Here is a 20,894-nt window from a genome sequence, read left to right as displayed (position 1 = left end):
TGGTAGTCCTTTACCATGGACATTGACAGCTTTGTCTCAGCAAAGGAAGATAAAGTTTGTGCTCTGCTGAAGAGTGGCTCCAACCAGAGAGAGACCCCTCCAGCAACACCAATCACAGAAGATTGGCCCACTTCCCCTGATACATCACTGCTAATTACTTTCTGGTTTTCCCACACATCTCTCACACTGCTGCAAGCCTCTCTATCACATGGGCTGCTGTTCTTCAGCTGTGAAGTGAGTCTTCCACTGGACAAGTGTAATTCAACAAGTGGGACTAGTGAAGAAATGTGTCATGGAATTGGTTATTGAAGCTTGTTAACAAGGTAGGTAACTATATAACTCACTTTTTTCTCTGCATCAGGGACTAAGTAGGGTTGGTTTTTGGTTGGCCTGTCATTCGTTCTTGATTTCGTTGCCAAGACCCAAATGGCTAGTACTCGAGATCACACCAATGTTTCATTTCCCATTCCAGCCTAGAGTCTAGGAACAAAGAAGACCATCTCCATTTCCCAGTGAGAACCATCAGTCACAACCTCAATAAGTACTAGACATTTGAAAGGAACAGACAATTAAGCTTCCTGGTGACATTATCACTGACAGAGATTTCTCAAAGTAGTGCCCTACTTTGATTTCATCACACAGTTGCAGCAGTTGATTTTTTCTTGTCTCCTTCAAGAATGAATTCTTTGGGCATTCCTAAGATCTGAGAATACTGAACAGGAAGCCTTATTACACTGCTTGACAAAAGTAACCAGTTTTCAACCTAGAAATAAAAAATGTTTAAATATTCATTTACAATTAACCTTATGAATGACAACCTTGAAGCTGTATTACTTTAATTAACAAAAAATGTTAAAAATTTAAAAATATCTTTAACCATGGAATTATAATTCTCAGTTTCAAATACAACTTGCCAGGAAAATTCCAGCCATCAGTTTGAGCAAGGGTCATTAATTTAGTGTAACCACACTTCTTAAATTAATAATGGTAATAAAAGCACTTTAAGGTGAATACAGATAATTTTTTCTTTTATTATTAACTTTTGGATCATTCCACATTTTACCGCACTTCAACAGTTCTAAACTTTACACTAAAAGTTACTTGACAGGTTTCATATACCACAAACCATCATTAAGGTAATGACAATTTTCAATACCTACACCTTTGTTAGTCTTTGCTATGTCATCAGAAGACAAAGATGTAATTCCAACACACAAGGCATGCTGTTTCCCTTCAGCCATCACAGCTACAACCGTATTTTGGTCTACTTTGGACATCTTAGCACCTGGTGATGTGAGTCCTGGACACATTATATTAGCACCGCTTAATATAAAACGAATGGCACCTTTGTCCACTTGCATCCATGGCAGCATAAATGGATCTGTAAATTTTATATGAAAAGACACGGTTGTTAATAATGCCATGTAAGTCTGTACTACTTTACCAATAAAATACTCAGTGTTCATTTACTCTTTCCGTAATAAATTCCTTTTACTGAAACAAAGCTGTCACAATTAGTTTAAGTCTTGATTTTTAAGATTACATTACAACAAAATGAATTTCTATAGTATCAAGTAAACAGAAAAATCATGTATGCATATTACATGACAACAATATGAATTTCTAAAGTATCACATAAACAGAAAAATAATGTAATGCATTAAAAGAAATACAGTAATTTTAAAGTAATTTTTCTAAAGAGGACAGAGAGAAACCACTGTGAACTTAATCTTTGAACAGATGTTGGTTGTATTGTTCAGATGCATCTAACTAGACCATTATGAGCAAAGGTTACACTGCCAAGTCAGGAAGAAGGGACTGGCATCCACTTGGCCAATCTAAGCCCAACCACCACATTTATGTGAATTACTTTGCTGCCTACTTTAGGAACCTAAGGAAAAAATGTTCCAGATAAAAACATAAAGGTGAATTCGTCTGTCATACTCCATCCTTGATACCTGGAACTGATAGTTCCACCTGAACATGTAGGGTGCAACTTAGGGGAATCAGTCTCTTTGTTCTTATCAGTACTCCAACCAAACATGGGATCAAAACTCACTGAAGTGGCTGACATAACCTCAGAACTGGCACAATAAAGTGCTAGCGGATTGTCAATCTGAGAGTTAAGCTTAAATATGCAACTGAGAACAGACTGAGGAGGAAAAAATCTTGTAAAGAAACTTGAGAAGTTTATCACAGCTGATAAATCTTCCTCTGAGAACAAAACCAAGAATGAGAGCCTATTAAGGTTATTCCTACCTGAGGATACATATCTTTGTCAACTTGAGTTGTTAGAATTACCTGCCTTTTCCTACTGATTCCCCAGATATCTAAGAAATCGTAAGGGAAGCCTAGCCAGATGAGAAGACCCAGGTATTCAACAGGGGAAACCATTTTTGCCGAGTCTCACCATGCTGCGAATAGAACTTACCATACAACCGAGAGAATTACAATAATTCCTTGAAAAAGAAACTTGAAGGAATTAATCAGCCACATCTGTGGTGAACCAAATTGGCATCATCTATCTTTGGGTCAGGCTTGTCTTCCATTTCACCACTGCTAACAAATGATGGTAGATTGGTTACTGGCCCTAGGGAAAAGGGTGAACTGCTTCATCGAGCTTCTGAAGCTAAGCAATCAGCTAAGGATGTCCCTCTCCCTGATACTTGTCATCCTGAACCTATTACAGTATTAGAAAATTTGCATTTTGCTCTAGGGATGTTAAAAAAATTCTGGATAATCTTGATAGCTGGGTGGAGAAGATCCTGATGGTTTCTTACCTTTGTTTTTTTAAAAAAAGCTTTGAGTGTGTTGTCTCCCAAGATTAGTAGATTCTTTAGATTTTTGTGTCGATGTAGTATCTTTGTGGACAAGCGCAACCTTAGTAATACAGTGCCTGTTCCAAAGAGTGGCATAACTGCAGACTGCAGTAACTACAGGCCGATCTCTATTCTCCCTGTGCTCTCCAAAGTTGCTGAAAAACTTATTTTTAAGCCACTACATAAGTATGTGGAATCTAAAGGATTGTTAGCTGATAGTCAATATGCATACAGGAAGCAGTTAGGTACTTGCCAGCAATGCTCTTTTAGACTTGACATGCCAATTGCAAAAGAACCTTGATAAGGGTTTTGAGTGCAGAGTATTTCAAACAGATTTTAGTGCTGCTTTTGATTTACTAAATCACAAGGCACTTATTTATAAACTTCAGAATCTTAGAGTGGGTGGATATGTTCTAGGATTACTTCACGATTTCCTTACAGGTAGGCAGCAGAGAGTGCCTGTGGACGGGATCTTTGGTGAGCCAAGACCTATTGTGTCTGGAGTTCCACAGGGCAGTGTTCTTGGTCCACTGTTATTTTTAGTATATACAAGTGATATGGTTGTTGGCCTGGAAAACAAGATTGTTTAGTATGCTGATGATACACTGACCGGATCAGTGAATGGCGTAGGCGGTGGGGTTTAAAGCTGAATTCCAGTAAAATAAAAACACTGTTGATTAGCAGATCTCATACAGATTTCCCACCTCATCCTCCCCTTCAGGTGGATGGAACTTTGTTGAATGAGTCTGAAGTTTTAACTATTCTAGGTGTAACTTTTGAGAAACGTCTAATGAAAGTTTCAGCAAATGCTGCACAAAAGTTAGGTATTGTTGTAAGGCCTCATATTTTTATAACAAAGTTAGGTATTGTTGTAAGGCCTCATATATTTATAACTGATAAAATCAATGCAACATGTTTTAGGTCATTTGCACTTCCTTTACTAGAATACTGTTCTCCGGCGAGGATGTTTGCTTCTGCCAGAGATTTATCTCTTTTAGAAAGAGTTGTTCATGACTTGGACCATCGATGGATGGTCTTGTTTGTCACTTTTTTCACAAATTGTATTTCAACGGAGATCTTTTAAATTCACAACTGATCCATGATCCCCTTTATCTACTGAGAGCAACCAGATTCACTGAACAGCAGCACCAATATGCAGTATATGTGCCTTGCTGTCAAACTTCAGTTTTACAGGTCCTTTATTCCTCACACTGTTGGACTGTGGAACAGCCTCCTGGAGGATGTCATGCAATTGGAACTTCGGAAGTTCAAGTGAAGTTGCAATCCATTACTACCCAATACTATTCTCCTTGCATTTTAATACATTATCTATTTATTAATTTATTTTTTTCTTTTTAATAAGTGATATCTATTCTTTCTGTATGTCCCTTTACTGCCTCATACTTCTTCCTAATGAACACCATATTCTTTGGAAGCTTGAATTTCAAGTCAACGGCCCCTGTGGGCTTGTTCCATATGAATAGGTTTCATCTACTGAAAAATAATAAAATACAATGGCCTAGAGTCATCATGAGTTATTTTCTAAGTCTAAGGAAGGATTCCCTTGGGAAAATAATGTACTTGTCTACAGCTTGCACCTGAACACAGAACCAACACCCCAAGACAATGATGCAGGTCATAGTTAATGAGGGGTTCATGGTGAGGTCAGGAAGGGAATCCCTTAACCTTTTATTCTCTTCTTAAAAAAAATTAAATTGATAAATAAAATATAATCTTCTCCCCTTTTTTCCCCTCCCTTTCTTTTCCTTTTTTTTTTTTTTTTCTTTCCCTCTTGATTTTTTATTTCATTTTAATTTGTTCCCCTTTTTTATTATTTATTTATTTATTTAATTACTTAATTTTTTACATGTATTCTTTCCCCCCTTCTTTTTCCAGCCCGAGAAGAACCCTAAAAGAGTTCAGAGGTCTGGTTAAACAAATCATTTATAACTAACTAACTGTTACCAATGGTGAACAACTTTGGAGACCATATACAACGGTGCATTTGTTCTACAAGTGCATGCCCGCTGGAAGCCAGGACTGTTTATTTCTCTTATACTACACCATTTATTTCGATCATTATACTGTTTACCTTTAGCATGTATGTACTGAATTTATCTTTTTATTATAAACTTACACATGAAAGTAAAATACTGTGACTGGCTATTGCTGATAATTATATCTATAACAATTACTTATTGCAGCTTTAGTTTCTGCTTATTTACTCATCCACTCATCTATTCATTCTTAAAAACTGAGTGATGCATAAAATGGGGAAAACTGGGGTGATATAGGGAAAGGGAGGCACTGCTATTGTTTGGGTATGATCCACAAGATTGTGTGAGGCCTACATACAGTAATACATTTAAATGGATTGACCTTGAAAGAAAAGCAAGAAAAAGGAATTGTATACGAGTATATACATACTTATACACCACTCTCAACACATCAGCTCTCCTTAAACATTTATTTATGTACTAAGCAGCTCAAGTAAAATTGACATGCTACATATATGTATGTCAAATGATTAAAGAGTTTAAGCCCCATCACAAACGTTCAAACCTCGAAAGGAATGATCTAACCTAAAGAAATTGCAAAGGAGTGGAGACTGTTCCCTACAAAGGATCAATACCAATGTTTGACCCTCTCCTAACATGAAACCTAGGCTGAGATCAAGCAAGTGGAGACAGAACAAGAACACATCATAAGGAAAATATAAAATCAAGTCAGTGAAACAACTTAAGCAACCATCCACACTCACTCTCAATTCTAGTAACTAAAGGGATAACTCCACAGTAAAAACTAGCTTTGTTGCACCAAGTACATGAAAGTACAAGATATGACTGAAGCCCAAATGGAGTGGAATCTAGAGATTATCACAAACAGGAGGCAATGGCAAGAAAAACCTCTTCCTGGTGTCTCAACCCTAAAAAGTGCCAAGAAGAGTTGGCCATGAACCACTTCTGAAGGGTGAGAGAACTCGATCATCATAGCAGAAGTGATTTGTCAACCTTGGTCAAGAACATGCACTCTTATGAACAAAGGCTTCCTAGAGTTGCCTTGTTCCTTAGTCTCTATGAAAATGACTCCTTCCATGGGCATGGGCAGGCAAGGAGACAAGGAGGACAACTAAGAATGAGAAAAGATCCCTGAAAAATCAGGGGATTATCTGCCAGTAATCATCACAAGGCAGCCAACATAAATATCAATGTGTGTGGGATGAACCCAACTGGTGGTTTAAGATAAGACTGTTGGCTTCCCTGAGACCAAGCAGATAGACTAGAGCCCCAGTAATTAAGTAAACAAGATAACAAGATCATCAGAGAAAAATATATTTTTTACACCTTGACAACCTCTTCCCATATAAAAGGCATAAGGAACAAGGAGGCTTTTCAAAAAGATATGCAGACTGCCTTGAGACTGATATTAAAGAATGTCATGCACATTCAACAGCAATAAGTGCTGCTTTTAACACGCCAGCACCAAAAAATTCACTGACTGGACAAGGGAGTCACTGTACCTGAACTTGAGGATGGAAGGTACTAGTCTTCAACACATAGGAACAATGTCAAACAAATGCAGAGGCAGAAACTTATCCCTACTGAAACAAGAGCTGTCACAATAGGTTTCTAGCATCTGGACCATCCAGCAATCAATACCTTAAAAAGATTGGTCAAAAGAACTGGTGGAGCATGGGCACATGAGGGAGATAGCACAAGCAGTGCACCAGCAGTCTTTCTCAGATTTTGGGCATAAAAGTTCTCCTGTACAATCATTTGTCCCATCTTCAAATTTCTGTCATTTTAAGCACTGTATTACACTGCCATTGGAAAAAAAAAATACTGAGTAAATATATCTTACATATCATCACACATCCTAAAGTCTTTATTACCTGTGGTGAGCATTTTATGCTATGTTTCATTCCACTGGTTTTAAATTTGACCACTGCAACCTGTTGTTTCATTACACTATATGTTGTACACCTGGTTATAAACTTATCAACCCAATTTTGGTGCTCTAAAGCCACATTAAAACTAGATTCAATGTTCCATACACCTCAGCATTTCAACACTTTAGCATCTTCACTATATCCTTACAATTACCACCAAGTTCTCATGCCAATTTCCATTTGGTTTTCCCTCCAAGTTTCATGTGTCTTTTCTTGTTCTACAAATTTAATTTTTATCCTTTAGTTTATTTTCCCAAGAGCAATGACACACTTTCAAAAAGTCAGCTTACTGCAGTAACTCAAGTTACATTCTCTCACTGAAATGCAAATTTAGCCATGGTCCTTGGACTTTCACTTTTGACCTTTTATGTATTATTGGAAATAGCGCACAAATATATATTCCTAAAAACGAAGTAAATATATTCTGTGTTTACAGTACTTTTCCCTGTCTTACTCTGATCACATGTATTCTGGCAACCTATCTTTGGCAAATATGCAGGGAGGCAAATTTTACTAAAAAATAAATAAATAAAAAATAAATGAGCAACAAAAATCTGGTATTATACACAATGTTAAGTTTAAAAATACAGTCCAGTAAGCACAGCAAGTCTTTGTATAAGTCCCCTAGCACATCTGTTTGAGATATGTACACATACTCACATTTATGCAGTAACTTCAATGTTGGCATCCAAGGTCCTTCTCTTTGTTTGAAGAATAACAGCTCTCCATCACTTCGTACTAACAATTCTATGTGTTCATGGCTGGAAAAGAAATTTAGGTATGCAAGTTACAATTCTTGCAACTTCTAAGTTTTCAATCCTTAAAAAACTACAGAATAAAAAATTAGGCTTGTTATTACAAACTGCAATTTCAAAAATAAAATTTAATTTTTCACAAACAACCCCATTACTTATGACAGTGCAATCTCTGGGCATAATTCCAAAGTAGAAAAAGTGGAGTTCTGGCTTTCACATGCCTGAGTATGCATCTGGATCTCTCAGTGCCTGTACTGGTGAAGTGGTCTTATCTGTGGAGAGTTAAGCAGCTCCCCTACTGTGCAGTACTGGTCTATAGACAGTACTAAGCCCAAGACTGCAGTTGTGCGTTGACAGCCTCAGAAAACCATGTCAGCGACTGGGCTTGATCTCGGTCGTGCACCACTCATCAGTCACAGCAAGCTCATGAACTGACCCACCTTTGATGAGCTATACACATGCAAAAACTTCCCAGCCTTAAGGGATGCTTTCCTAGACTTCTTCCTGTATTCTCACCAATCCAGAGACTAGGAAAATGAGGAGTAGGAGAAAGACAAGGAGAGAGCAAAGCGTACCTACAGTATGCTTCTTTGACCCTTGATGACCACACGCCTCTAAAACCTCTAGTATGCCCAGCCAGGACAGAGTTAAGGCAGGCATCCCCCAAGTCCAGGAGTTGCAACAGCAGGAACAACTAACAACTGGAAAAGCAAGAACTATCTCCAAGAACAGTAGCAACAACTACCAAAAACAGTCTCGGTAGCAGATATCAAGGCCAAAGCAGGGACATCCACTGAGACTGAGGCAGGTGTTGAAATCTTGGCTGTGGCCACGAACTCCAAAAACAATAATGATGGGAACATCCTCTGTTAACCTGAGAGAGGGCAACGAGCACCTTCAGCAACTATCTCACTGGAATGCATCAAAGAAGCTGGCAATAAAGGAATGGGAGGCAGGTGGAAAAAAGGTTGCTGGAAGTACTGGGAAGGGCCATTGCACCATCATAAGCCCAACCAAAGAGTGTCCAGGTCAAAACCATCCAGCATGAACATACCTTCTTCATATCAAACAAGAAGAGAATGGACACACCATTGCTGCCCCAAATATATGTCAAAGGGGCTTTCTTTGACTTCTTCCTCTTAGGCAATTTGGAGATGGTGTACTCTCCTGCTCTCTTCAAATGCTACACATTAAATGCAGGTCAATGTTTACAAGTGGCATATAGCAATCACAACTTGGTCAAAACCAGAACATCTTCACTGATATGCTTCCCCACACGAAAATCATGCACCACCATTCACACAACAATCATACACATCAGTAAGAGACAAGCCAAAGACACCAAGGGTAACATAAAAAAGTAATATAAATGAAATATGAATCTGTTGCACATATGCCAGACATGCAAATAATGACCAGTTCCACATGTTGACATGTGATGGACACTGATGCATGGTCAGGCAGGTGGAAACCAAAAATCTTCTTCATCAGCTTCAGGGATATGGATTTATGCTATTGTAAAGTAATGGGCTTACTTGGAAACAAACAAAATTTTAGACAAGACTTAATTTATGAACAATCACTAAGAATTACACATCAGTGCATCAAGATATGGGACATGAATATGTTACAGCAACATAATGTACATTACATAAACAGTTTTACAAAATTGGGACAGTGAAATCATTTAATTAACATGATTAATATGAAAGGAAATATACCTTATAAAATACTGGACTAATAAGCACTGTTTTAAAAAATTTTTGCAACAAAAAAAATTACCATTTAACAATCCTAAAAGCTTCCTTCTTGGGTAAAATCTTTTCAAAGTAATCACCAAGTGAAGGGAATGATTCTATTAATTTATTTCTTATCCCTTTCTGCACTGACGATTTCAACTGCTGTGTGCCTGAAACTGATTCCTTTTCATCAAACCTGAAATATGAAAAGATATTGTAAAGCATATAATTCTAATAAAAAAAAAATTTAAGTAAAAAATTACTAAATATCAGAGCATTCAGAGAAACACAGCTGGAACTGTTTTAACATCCCTAACCAACCTCTGAAATACCATACTAACAGCAGTGTTTTGGTAATAATTGAGACAGGTTAATGCCCACATGAATAACATATAGTATAGGCAACAATTAAATTACCTACAGTAAATGAAAAAGGTAAACAGATTTTTCAATTAACTTTTAAAACGTATAACTACAATAGTACTGCAAAGAGGTGGTGTGCCTATGAGACAAAAGCCTTTAAATCTAGCAATCTTCTCAAATATCATGGCATCAAAAACAAATTCCTGGCATACATTAACATCAAGCACATTATAGTAACACCATTTCACCAGTGTACTGTAATATAGGTTTTGATGAATGAAACATTTTATTGTTTTACTAGCCATTAACGTAGCCTTGTCTTTTCTTGAGGGACTCTCTCACAGCAAACTATTACACATTGTATAAAGACAACTGTATGTACTTACTAAATTAATACACAGCCCTCAATAGCATCATAAATTTCACATTTTTATGAACTGAAAGAAAAGCATGATTTGAATTGTACTCCCTGGTCAACACAAAGTACAATTTCTTGACTGGCCACTACTCTTGCAAATTTCAAGCATTTATGGGAGTAACCCTGGATACAAAGCAAGCTGGAAAACAAAATGAGACCTCAAAGACTGATTGTTTGGGAATGTGATGAGGGTTACGGACTAAGTAATTAGGGTTTATCTGGTATGGTGACTACCTAGGTCACTGATGCTGAGAGGATCTAAGAGAAATCTATCAGAGTAGTAGTACAGTATTGTACAGTAAAAGGAAATAACAGGAAAAAATCTGATGAAACAATGATGATGATTCTAGAAAGGCCCTGGCAGCCCCTAAACTTCCCATGGTTAGGTAAAATGATTTGGTGGAGACTTACAGATACAGTATGACATTATGTGTATACATTATTCTTTACATTAGGCCATCTTGCATTCCAAACATCAATCTTTTTGCAACTTTTATTCTGAGACCAATTCTTTCATTAACCGTTGTATTTGCAATTACTTCCCGTATAACAAATTACTCACCATAAAGTTCTTGATCTCCTTCCCCCAACTAATGTCATTACTTTCCTTCATATTTTTTCCCACTTTCTTCCATACTGTACACATGTACATGAAGTCTTTTTTTGTCATGCAACTGCACCTAGAAATAAATATCCTTTCCTCTTTCGCTAAACCTCTCAATTCCTCATCCCACCACTTAACTCTTTTGCGAAACCAGCCTTGCCAGGTTTGGTCTGTGGCAGATTCACTGCCCTTATGGGCGTGCAAATTTGCAAAGTGGTAAATTTTTTTCCTGCTCCATGCAACCTTAGTTTCATACTACATTGATAAATTTGATATCATTGTAAAGCTAAAGAGTTGTAATGTAACAGGATATGTTATAAAACCCTACAACAAATATAAAGCATCCATATCACGAGGTGAAGTTAGCCTTAAAAGAAAATTTAATTTTTTAAAAAATTAGCCAAAATTGCTAAACAGATACCTCATTTTCCAAAAATAGCACAAAATTACAATAAATTGCCTTTCTTTTGATATATAATTAATATATATTTTTGTTAGGTATGATAGGACAAAGCACAATGAATCAAATGCAAAATTTGAACATGAAATTTATGGGGACCACACAGGGTTAGCTCTTTGTTGGGTGAGTCAGTAGAGTTGTGGCCTAGCACTCGCCAGGCCCGAGTTCGACTCTCCGGCCGGCTAATGAAGAGTTAGAGGAATTTATTTCTGGGGATAGACATTCATTTCTCGCTATAATGTGGTTCTGGATTCCACAATAAGCTGTACGTCCCGTTAAGTAACCAATTGGTTTCTTAGCCGTTAAATAAGTCTAATCCTTTGGGCCAGCCCTAGGAGAGCTGTTAATCAGCTCAGTGGTCTGGTAAAACTAAGGTATACTTAACTTAACAATACAGGATTGCCATAGCCTTAGGTTCAAGGTCAGCTATGGGAGGAAGGGGGGAGGCACAAGGTGGAAAATGAATAACTATGTTATGTGAGCAAGCAAATATTGTTTAATATGATATTTTAATGATAAAATAAGGTTTGTTCATACTTACCTGGCAGATATATATATAGCTGTATTCTCCGAAGGTCCGACAGAATTTCAAATTTCGCGGCACACACGAGTGGCCGGTCAGGTGGTTAGTACCCATTCCCGCCGCTGGGAGGCGGGTATCAGGAACCATTCCCATTTTCCATTCAGATTTTCATAGTGCCGTTGTCTCCTGAGGGGAGGAGGGTGGGCACTCATGAAGAATATATATCTGTTAGGTAAGTATGAACAAACCTTATTTTATCATTAAAATATCATTTGTTCATGAAACTTACCCGTCAGATATATATATAGCTGAATCGCACCATTGAGGTGGGCAGAGACAGCATAGGATTGAGAAACAAAACAATGTAGATGATTACACATCTTGGTTCCTTACCTTTTAGCATAGCTGACTTCGTGATTACTGTCACCCAAGTCTGCGTCTGCTTTTACTGGAGTTTCCAACGAGGTAGAGACCTATATGGTTGGAGAGTTCCAGACGATCTGTCAACGGGACGTGACCACTATGTGCCCAGATCGAGCCCTCAAGAAGGAAGCAAAGAGACAAAAATAACCACCTGACCTACCAAACATCGTGACTAGTTAAAACTAAGGAAAGGGAAGACTGCCCCACAGTCTACCCACAACCATAAAAAAACACAACCAAAAAATTTTAAAAACTATTCCTAACCATACATTAAAGGATAGGATGGGTACTGCCTCCTTCTCCCAAGATCGCACCAGCCGAAACGTAAGGTCCCAATGAACAGCAAGACTCATACACTGTTCTTACGCCCTTTAGGTAATGAGAGGCGAACACAGAATGACTTCTCCAATAGGTGGCATTCATAATATCGTTCAGAGCCATGTTCTTTTGAAAGGCTACTGACGTTGCAACAGCCCGAACCTCATGCGCTTTAACTTTCAAAAGTTCAAGTCACTCTCCTGACAACTCTTATGCGCTTCTTGAATGGTGGACCTCAAGAAGAAAGCCAGCGCATTCTTTGACATGGGAACGCCAGGTCTTCTCACCGAGCACCATAACCTGTCTGCAAGACCTCTCGACTCTTTAGTCTTGTTCAAGTAGAATTTTAGAGCCCGAACAGGGCAAAGCAGTCTTTCTGGTTCCTGGCCCAGAATACCCGCCAAACCTTTCAATTCAAAGGACTTGGGCCAGGGGTGAGACGGGTTCTCATTCTTGGCAAGAAAAGACGGTTGGAGAGAACACACTGCATCGTCTCCTTTAAAACCAACTGACTTAGATATTGCATGAATCTCACTGATTCTCTTTGCAGTAAGCAGAGCCACTAAAAATAAAGTCTTCTTTGTTAAGTCCTCAAAGAAGCAGCATGAAGGGGTTCAAAAGGGCTTTGCATCAGGAACTTAAGAACCACGTCCAAGTTCCAAGATGGAACCAAAAACTGAGGCACCTTAGTCGTCTCGAACGACCTAATGAGGTCATGGAGGTCCGTATTGTTGGTGATATCTAATCCTCTGTGTCGAAAGACCGCCGACAACATACTCTTATACCCCTTAATAGTAGAGACTGCCAGCTTCCGGAACTTCCCTAAGGAAAAGAAGGAAGTCTGCAATCTGGCTCACAGTGGTCGAGGAAGAGGAAATCCCTCTGCGAGTACACCACTGCCGAAATACGCCCACTTCGATTGATAAACTGCGATCGAGGATGTTCTCCTGGCTCTCGATCGCTCTTGCCACCTGCTTCGAAAAACCTCTCGCCGCCAGCATTTCGATAGTCTGAACGCAGTCAGACCGAGAGCGGAGAGGTTTTGATGGTATCGTTGGAAGTGGGGCTGTCTGAGTAGATCTGGACGAAGAGGTAACACCCTTGAAAGTCTACCAGAAGCTGACATTACCTCCGGAAACCACTCCTTGTAAGGCCAATACGGAGCGATCAGAGTCATCCTCATATCTTCTGCCACGACGCTAACTTCCTGACCACTTCTCCCAGGATCTTGAAGGGAGGGAAAGCGTAAAGGTCCAGACGAGACCAGTCCCAAAGAAGGGCGTCTATTGACACTGCTCCTGGATCCAGGACAGGAGAGCAGTAAAGCGGAAGCCTGTTGTTCTTTGACGTTGCAAACAGGTCCACTAAGGACGACCCCATAAACCCCACAGTTTTGGCACACCTCCTGGTTCAGAGTCCACTCTGTCGGGAGCAGTTGATGACGACCACTTAGCAGGTCCGCTCTCACGTTCTGAACGCCTGCTACGAACCTCGTCAAGATCGTGAACGTTCCTGGAACTCGCCCACAACAGGATCTCTTTTCGCAAGAAACAGAACAGGAACGAGAATGAGTGCCTCCCTGTTTTTTCAGGTAAGATAGAGCAGTGGTATTGTCCGCGTTCACCTGGACTGTGTGACCGGACACTTGATCTTGAAGAATCGAAGGGCCAGAAAAATCGCCCTAATTCCTTCATATTGATATGCCAGGCCACCTGTTCCCCTCTCCAGATGCCTGACACTTCTCTCTTGCCCAGTGTTGCTCCCCACCCCGACATTGACGCGTTGGAGAACAACACTAGGTCGGGGTTCGAAGGCTGAGAGACACGCCCTCTGAAAGCCTCGAGGATCCAACCACCACCTGAGATGCTCCTTCACTTCGAGGGAAAGTTTGAGAGACAACTCGAGATTTTCCTTGTCTTCCCAGTTGTCTTGCAGGAAGAACTGAAGAGGCCTGAGATGTAGTCTCCTAGGAAAACAAACTTTTCCAGTGAGGAAATGGTCCCCAGCAGACTCATCCACTCCCTCACCGAACAGGTTTCTTTCCTAGGAAGGCCAGGACTTTTTCGTAGCACAGCTGTTGACGTTCGGGGACGGAAAAGCCCGAAAGCCACTGAGTCCATCTGAATCCCCAGATACACGATGGACTGCGTTGGGGTCAGGTGTGACTTTTCGAAGTTGACCAGCAGGCCGGAGTTCCTTCGTCAGGTTTAAAGTTGCTTGAAGATCCTCCAGACACCTCTCCCTCGATGACGCTCGAATCAGCCAGTCGCCTAAGTAGAGCGACACACGACGCCTGCCAGATGCAGCCACCTTGCTACATTCCGCATGATGACGGTGAAAATCATGGGAGCTGTGGACAGGCCAAAGCAAAGAGCTCTGAATTGATACACCTTTCCCCTCAAGACGAACCTCAGAACTTCTTTGACTGAGGATGTATCGGCACGTGGAAGTACGCGTCTTGAAGGTCGAGGGATACCATCCAATACCCAGGTCTTAAGGCTCCTAGAACAGACTGCGCCGTTTCCATCTTGAAAGTTTCTTTCGCGACGGTTGCAGTTCAGGCTGCTGACATCCAGCACAGGTCTCCAACTTCCCGACTGTTTCGGGACCAGAACAGCCTGTTGTAGAAGCCCGGGAATTCAGGTCTACGACCTGTTCTATTGCTCTCTTGACGAGCATTTGCAGAGCAGGTCGTATAGGATCTCTTGTTTTCCTGGACCGCACGACGGAGAGAGGTCCAGGGCTTAAAGGCTTAAGGGAGGGGAGAAAGGAAAGGGATCTTGTATCCTTTCTCTAAAACCGAAAGGGACCAACTGTCTGCCCCTCTCACTTTCCAGACTTCGGAAAACGCAAGAAGCCTGGCACCCACCGGTATCTGGAGGAGAATCACATCACTTCTTGCCCCTACCTCTAGCAAGGGCTTTACCTCTCGAGAGGTTCTTTCCTCGAGAAGAAGGCTTCGAGGATGCTCCGGCACGAAAGGGCTTCTTCATCTTGGGAGAAAGTTGACGGTTTGACGTCGTCGAGGTCACAGGAACCGCAGGGCGCTTCGATGACTGAGCCAACAGGTCCTGTGTGGTCTTCTCTTGTAAGCTTGCAGCGATGTCCTTTACCAACGAAGCCGGGAAAAGATGATTGGAAAGGGGAGCAAACAACAGTTCTCCTTTCTGTGCCAAGGAGACGGACTTCGTAGCGAAGCCGCAGAATAGAGACCTCTTCTTGAGCACTCCAGTCGCAAAGTGCGAGGCCAATTCGTCAGAACCATCTCGGACCGCCTTGTCCATACAAGACAAGACGCTCAAAAGGTCCGACAAGGAGATCGAGTCCTGACTCCGAGACTTAATGTCCAAAGCTCCAAGACACCAGTCAAGGAAGTTGAAGACTTCTAACGTCTTGAAAAGGCCCTTCAAAAGATGGTCCATCTCCGTAAGAGTCCAGGGAATCTTGGTCGCCGACAGATGAGAGCCCTCCTACTCGAATCAACGAGAGAGGCGAAGTCTCCCTTAGATGAGGAAGGAAGACGTAAGCCCAAGTCTTCTCCGGTCTCATACCACATCGCCGCTTTTCCCGAGAGTCTTGAAGGGGGAAGGGCGAAAGAAGACTTTCCTTGAGCCTTTGCGGGGAGTCCATCCACAAATGGACTTTCTTGAAGGCCCGCTTAGTGGAGAGCGATTTAGTCATTTTCAGAAATCCCGGAGCTTTCCTAGACTTAGAAGAAGTCAGTTGAGAAGGAGGGGAGAGAGGAACTGCTGGCAGAAACTTGTCAGGAAACAATTCCTTCAACAGCTTGACGAGGATCTGGTAGTCCGACGACGAGACTGATCCTTCAACTCATCTTCAGACTCCGAGACCCTGAGTCTATCTCCAACATCGGGCGGGAAGAGCAGAGAGAAGTTGGAGAGGAAACACGCCGCAGGGACCTCTGCTTGGAAGAGGAACTGGCGTGCAAAGCAGCTGGAGAACCAGGAACCACACGAGAGCCGACAGCAACGGCAGGTGGAGCGTCTTGAAGGGAGTCAAAAACGTCCATCGGGGCGTCACGTCTGGCAGCATGACGAGCTTCTTGAGCGTCCAGCCGGGCGTCACGTGCCTGGCAGCATGACGAACGCCATAAGCCTGGCGAGCGCCATCAACAAAATGGAGAACATGACGTCTAGAACGAGAAGGGAGGGGAGGACGTCCTGGGGTGACGTCAAGACGATCCTCCCCAACACCCTCTGGGGACGAGAGTCTAGGGTTCCTTCCACGACGAGCGGGCGAAGCAGACGAAGGTGACGAACGAGGAGCAGGAGAAGGAGACCGCCTAGATCTCTTCACTGGAAGTCTAACATCCTTCCGACGAGGACGGGACCTGGACTCTCTCTGCAATGAACGAGGAGAGTTGCTGCTGCATGGAGGCAATAAGGGTCCTCGTTGCAGACGCCTCTCTCTGGAGAATCACGGAACCTAGAGGCAGAAGGACGAGGGGGCGCCCTAATCCTCTTCTCTTGAGGAGGGAGAGCTCTTGGGCGCCAAAAACGTCTTCTTGGGATGACGTCCGGTACTTCTTTTGCGGGGAACGCATCCACAAACTCTGGCGAGGAGCACAGAGTAGGAGAGAGAGACGTGAAGCCGCCCTCCTCCCTAAAGCTTCTCTTAAGAGGGCGAGAGTCTATCTGACGGTTTCCAACCCCTGCGTGGGGGAGGACGTGTCAGAAGACGAGAAGCAGTCCTTCAGGACCCGAACACGAGATCGAGCCTGGGCAGCCTGGGAAACGTCTTCAGGACCTGCCGAAGGGACGCCAGACCGGTGGGGTTCCCGTCACCCTCCTTCGGCTTTCGACATGCTCTCCCTGAGTCCTGGGAGTCCAGCAGAGGTCCAGGCCTAGAGGCATGATGGGGCCGGTCTGACGCCCCCCCTCCACTGCACTGGGGCACTAGTCACTTCACAACACTTATCTTGGAGAGCTGACACTTTAGATTCTAAAGCACGAATCGATTCCATCATAGCGAAAGCATATTAGTCTCCACTGGCACGATCTCAGGGCAGGAGACAAAACCACAGGGTTAGGATCTAAAGGTACAGGGAGTTAGGGCCGACATCAACACTTCCGCAAAGAGAAGCACTCCTGGAGGAAGACCTCCTCAGTCGATCACGCCCAACTTCCTCACATATTTATCATACGCTCTCCATTCATTTTCAGACAAAGAAGCACATTCATCACACCTATCATTCAACATGCATATATGCTTCCTACAGTTAGAACAAATAGTGTGAGGGTCAACCGCAGCTGCAACCTCACCTTACATTCAGACATCACACACGCACGGTAACTAGCAGAGCTAGACCCAGACATAATGATAATCTAAATCAAAACCCAAAGAAAAGTAAAAAAAAGCGTATGCCGATCTACCGATCCAAAGTCAAAATACCAAAAGACAATGAGATACTCAGTAATTTAGAAAAAGCAAATCCTATGACGGAGGTGCAGACAACAGTTGTTGACAACACCGGCGACAGAGAAAATCTGAATGGAAAATGGGAATGGTTCCTGATACCGCCTCCCAGCGGGCGGGAATGGGTACTAACCACCTGACCGGCCACTCGCGTGTGCCGCGTAAATTTGAAATTCTGTCGGACCTTCGGAGAATACAGCTATATATATATCTGACGGGTAAGTTTCATGAACAAATCATGATTTATGGCACTCATTATCAGGTTAGGTAGTACCCTAGGATAGGTTCCATTACGAAGCACACTTGTACATTATTATACTTCAGGATGTATGGCCTCCTGGATCAGGTTGGGTGTGCGCGCGCGCGTGCACATATGTGTCCAGGGGTGGGGATGTGAAGCTGCCAAATCTGGCAGGATTTGTCACCCTCTGTTGGGTTATATTAGGGAAGGTAAGTAAGGTCAGAATGCATCCCTACAATCCCTACACATCACTTCATGATATACAGGTTCCTAGACCTGGTTACATGGAGGAAAGGGGGGGAGGATTCTAGCCAGGCAGGCACTGCTTATAGGTTGGGTTAGGTTTGGATAGATCCGTGTATTTCATTAGCTTTGTATTCTTTGGCTAAAAAGCTTGGTTTATGGCTGTGGTCTCCCATAATCAAAATTTATGGGAGTAGTGATGGGCAAATCACCCATTTCTAAACAATGTCAAATTGATCCAAATCTTCAAAAACTATACCCTATAACTCAAAAGTACTCTTTCCTGGTGATTTGCAAATAAAAACATTCAATTTGGAGATGCTCTTCTAATTTTACCATACTACTAAACTTTCCAACTTGCCTGGTGTCATAGGGGGGGGAAGAGATTCCACCCTATGTTGGGTTAGGGTGTACCCCTGTATTCACTACTATTGATTAGCCGACTAAAACAGACTTTCTACATGGGTGTGGTCCCCACTACTGCAAGAGAGGTGTTATAGTGGGTTAACCAAGCAACTGCAATTAACATAAAGTTCACAGTCCTTAAATTCTATCAGAAAAACAATATTACACACCTTCAGTGCATGCTAGATTTATAAAAAAAGTAATTAGCAAAACTCAATACTAAGAAGCTACTAGGCTTGGCCTATGATAGGGGCGATAGCCTACCATAGGCTGGTCTCGGCCCATGTCTTGGTCAGTAAAAATATAATTTTCCTATTTCTTAAAGTGTGCTCTGAACATTTCCAACATTCGTTTCTTTCTCTGTAGTTTTACTTTAATACCAGCACCACTCCCATGAGTACCGCATTCACTACCAACCCTAGTGGAGTGAATGGTAAACACAAACAAAAGATGGTGAATGTATTGGTAACCAGGGTAGCATAGCATGCTAAGTAGGGAGGCAGGGTTAGGCGTTGGTAATTTCGCCTCTTAAATTTATTCTTGCCGATTTGTATTTGATATTCAATGTTACTAGGGGGGGAGGGGGTGGGGTGGTGAAGCCCCAAGCCAGGTAAGGGCACAGCACCCCTAATTCAGGTTAGGAAAGTAATTTCTTATTGGGTCAGGGCACAACACCCTATTAAAGGTTAGGTTACTTAGGGGGTCCAGGAGGGGTGAAGCCCCACCCAAATCAGGGGATAAGGTCTGGTCAGGTCAAAATATAACTTTCTAGGAAAGATAGACTTGGAACAGTTTCACATCAGATTTCTGATGCCTAACCCTGTCTCTTTACTCTGCATCCGCTCCGGTAACTGTAAATTTGCGATAGATTTGAGCACAAGTCTTGTAGTAATCAACTTAAGGAGACTTCAAACCCCAATATCAAATGTTGGTTTAATGTAAAATGATAGCCAGGGTATTCCAGACCCTATAGGTTTGTAGGTTACCCTTGGTTTAAACAAGGATGGAAAGGGACTCCTTTCCCATAGGCTACTGGGCTATCCTATGTTAGGCTACACCCTTGGAGGTCAAGGGCACATCTATTTAAAGCCCAACAATGGTACACTTCATTTTTTACTATTCTTTATATAATAAAAACCAATAACCGACATAAACTCAGACATAAGGTCAGCCCAGTGGTGTTCTTTCAATCCTGACCAGAGGTCGTAGAGGTTAGGCTAGCCTATGCACGGCCTCGTCTAAAGAACTATAGCCTGACACAGGTTGGCTCGAAATACCCACAAAAAACATGTCAAACAAAATGGACATTTCACTCCCTTACGAAAGACACGTACTTTTTAAACATAATGACGAGATTCTAGAAGAATTGGCAGAGAACTTGCTGGTTAGACTTGGTCCAGAAATTGCCCAGCTCGGAACAGATGCCGCATGCAATGTTGTCGTTCAGTCTGCAGCTCTTCTTCTTTTGCACGTTGCCTCCAGGAGGGGAAGACTCCGTTTTCTTTCTTCGTTTGACAGCAGAGAAAAATGGGGAAATAACCTCTTTTTTATATATATTTTTTGTGAGACTTTTATAATGCAATGACACGTTTTGGAAAATATAAAAATATGCAAATACTTGTGGCATGGACGTTACGCCGTATGGGGTGTGCGTGTGTGTGTGGCTACTATGACATTTTGACAGATGGCCCACTTGTATTCCTTAGCTCGTTCTCATTTATTTAAACTAGCGTTTCGAACGTGCGCCTGTTACAATTTCCTCTTTTTTTCAACTATTAAATAATTTCCCCGTATTTATACCTTTCCCGGCATTGGTTTCGGGAATATATTCTGTTACCCGTGACATAATTGTGCATGTCCCATTTCTGCCCATATTTTAACCCCTGTCAGGTAAATCTAATATTATTAACAAGTAAGAGTAGGCATGAAATAATACCGAATGCAAAGAAGGAACTTACTGACTAAAGAAACGTGAACAGTAGATTACTTCCCAGCAAGATTTAAATAAAAACAATGTAATATGTGAATTATATGGCGCTATGCACCTACGAATGTACTTTGAAGAATTAAAGGATAAAATGAACTAAAGAACGTCAGTTGAAGTACCCGAGATATAAGAGTTGTAGTTGGTGATACGAATGCCATCGTTAGTACGAACAATGAAGGTATGGAGGATGCAATGAGCAATGAATGGTTGG

General features: G+C 41.8%; 1 protein-coding gene across 1 annotated transcript; it reads right to left on the bottom strand.

Annotated features, from left to right (window-relative positions):
* Nucleotides 1-1,007: 1,007 nt before the first annotated feature.
* MCTS1 (malignant T-cell-amplified sequence 1 homolog) lies at nucleotides 1,008-20,348 on the bottom strand. The gene is made up of 4 exons (XM_067122590.1): nucleotides 20,031-20,348; nucleotides 9,306-9,458; nucleotides 7,429-7,529; nucleotides 1,008-1,381 (listed from the first exon to the last, which is right to left on the bottom strand). The coding sequence occupies exons 1-4, from the start codon at nucleotides 20,039-20,041 to the stop codon at nucleotides 1,098-1,100; spliced, it is 549 nt and encodes a 182-aa protein (XP_066978691.1). The 5' UTR covers nucleotides 20,042-20,348; the 3' UTR covers nucleotides 1,008-1,097.
* Nucleotides 20,349-20,894: the final 546 nt, after the last annotated feature.

Source organism: Macrobrachium rosenbergii, chromosome 20 (genome assembly GCF_040412425.1).
Source record: "Macrobrachium rosenbergii isolate ZJJX-2024 chromosome 20, ASM4041242v1, whole genome shotgun sequence".
NCBI lineage: Eukaryota > Metazoa > Arthropoda > Malacostraca > Decapoda > Palaemonidae > Macrobrachium > Macrobrachium rosenbergii.
The sequence above is the reverse complement of the archived record's forward strand: the minus strand, read 5'-3'. Positions and strand labels throughout refer to the sequence as shown.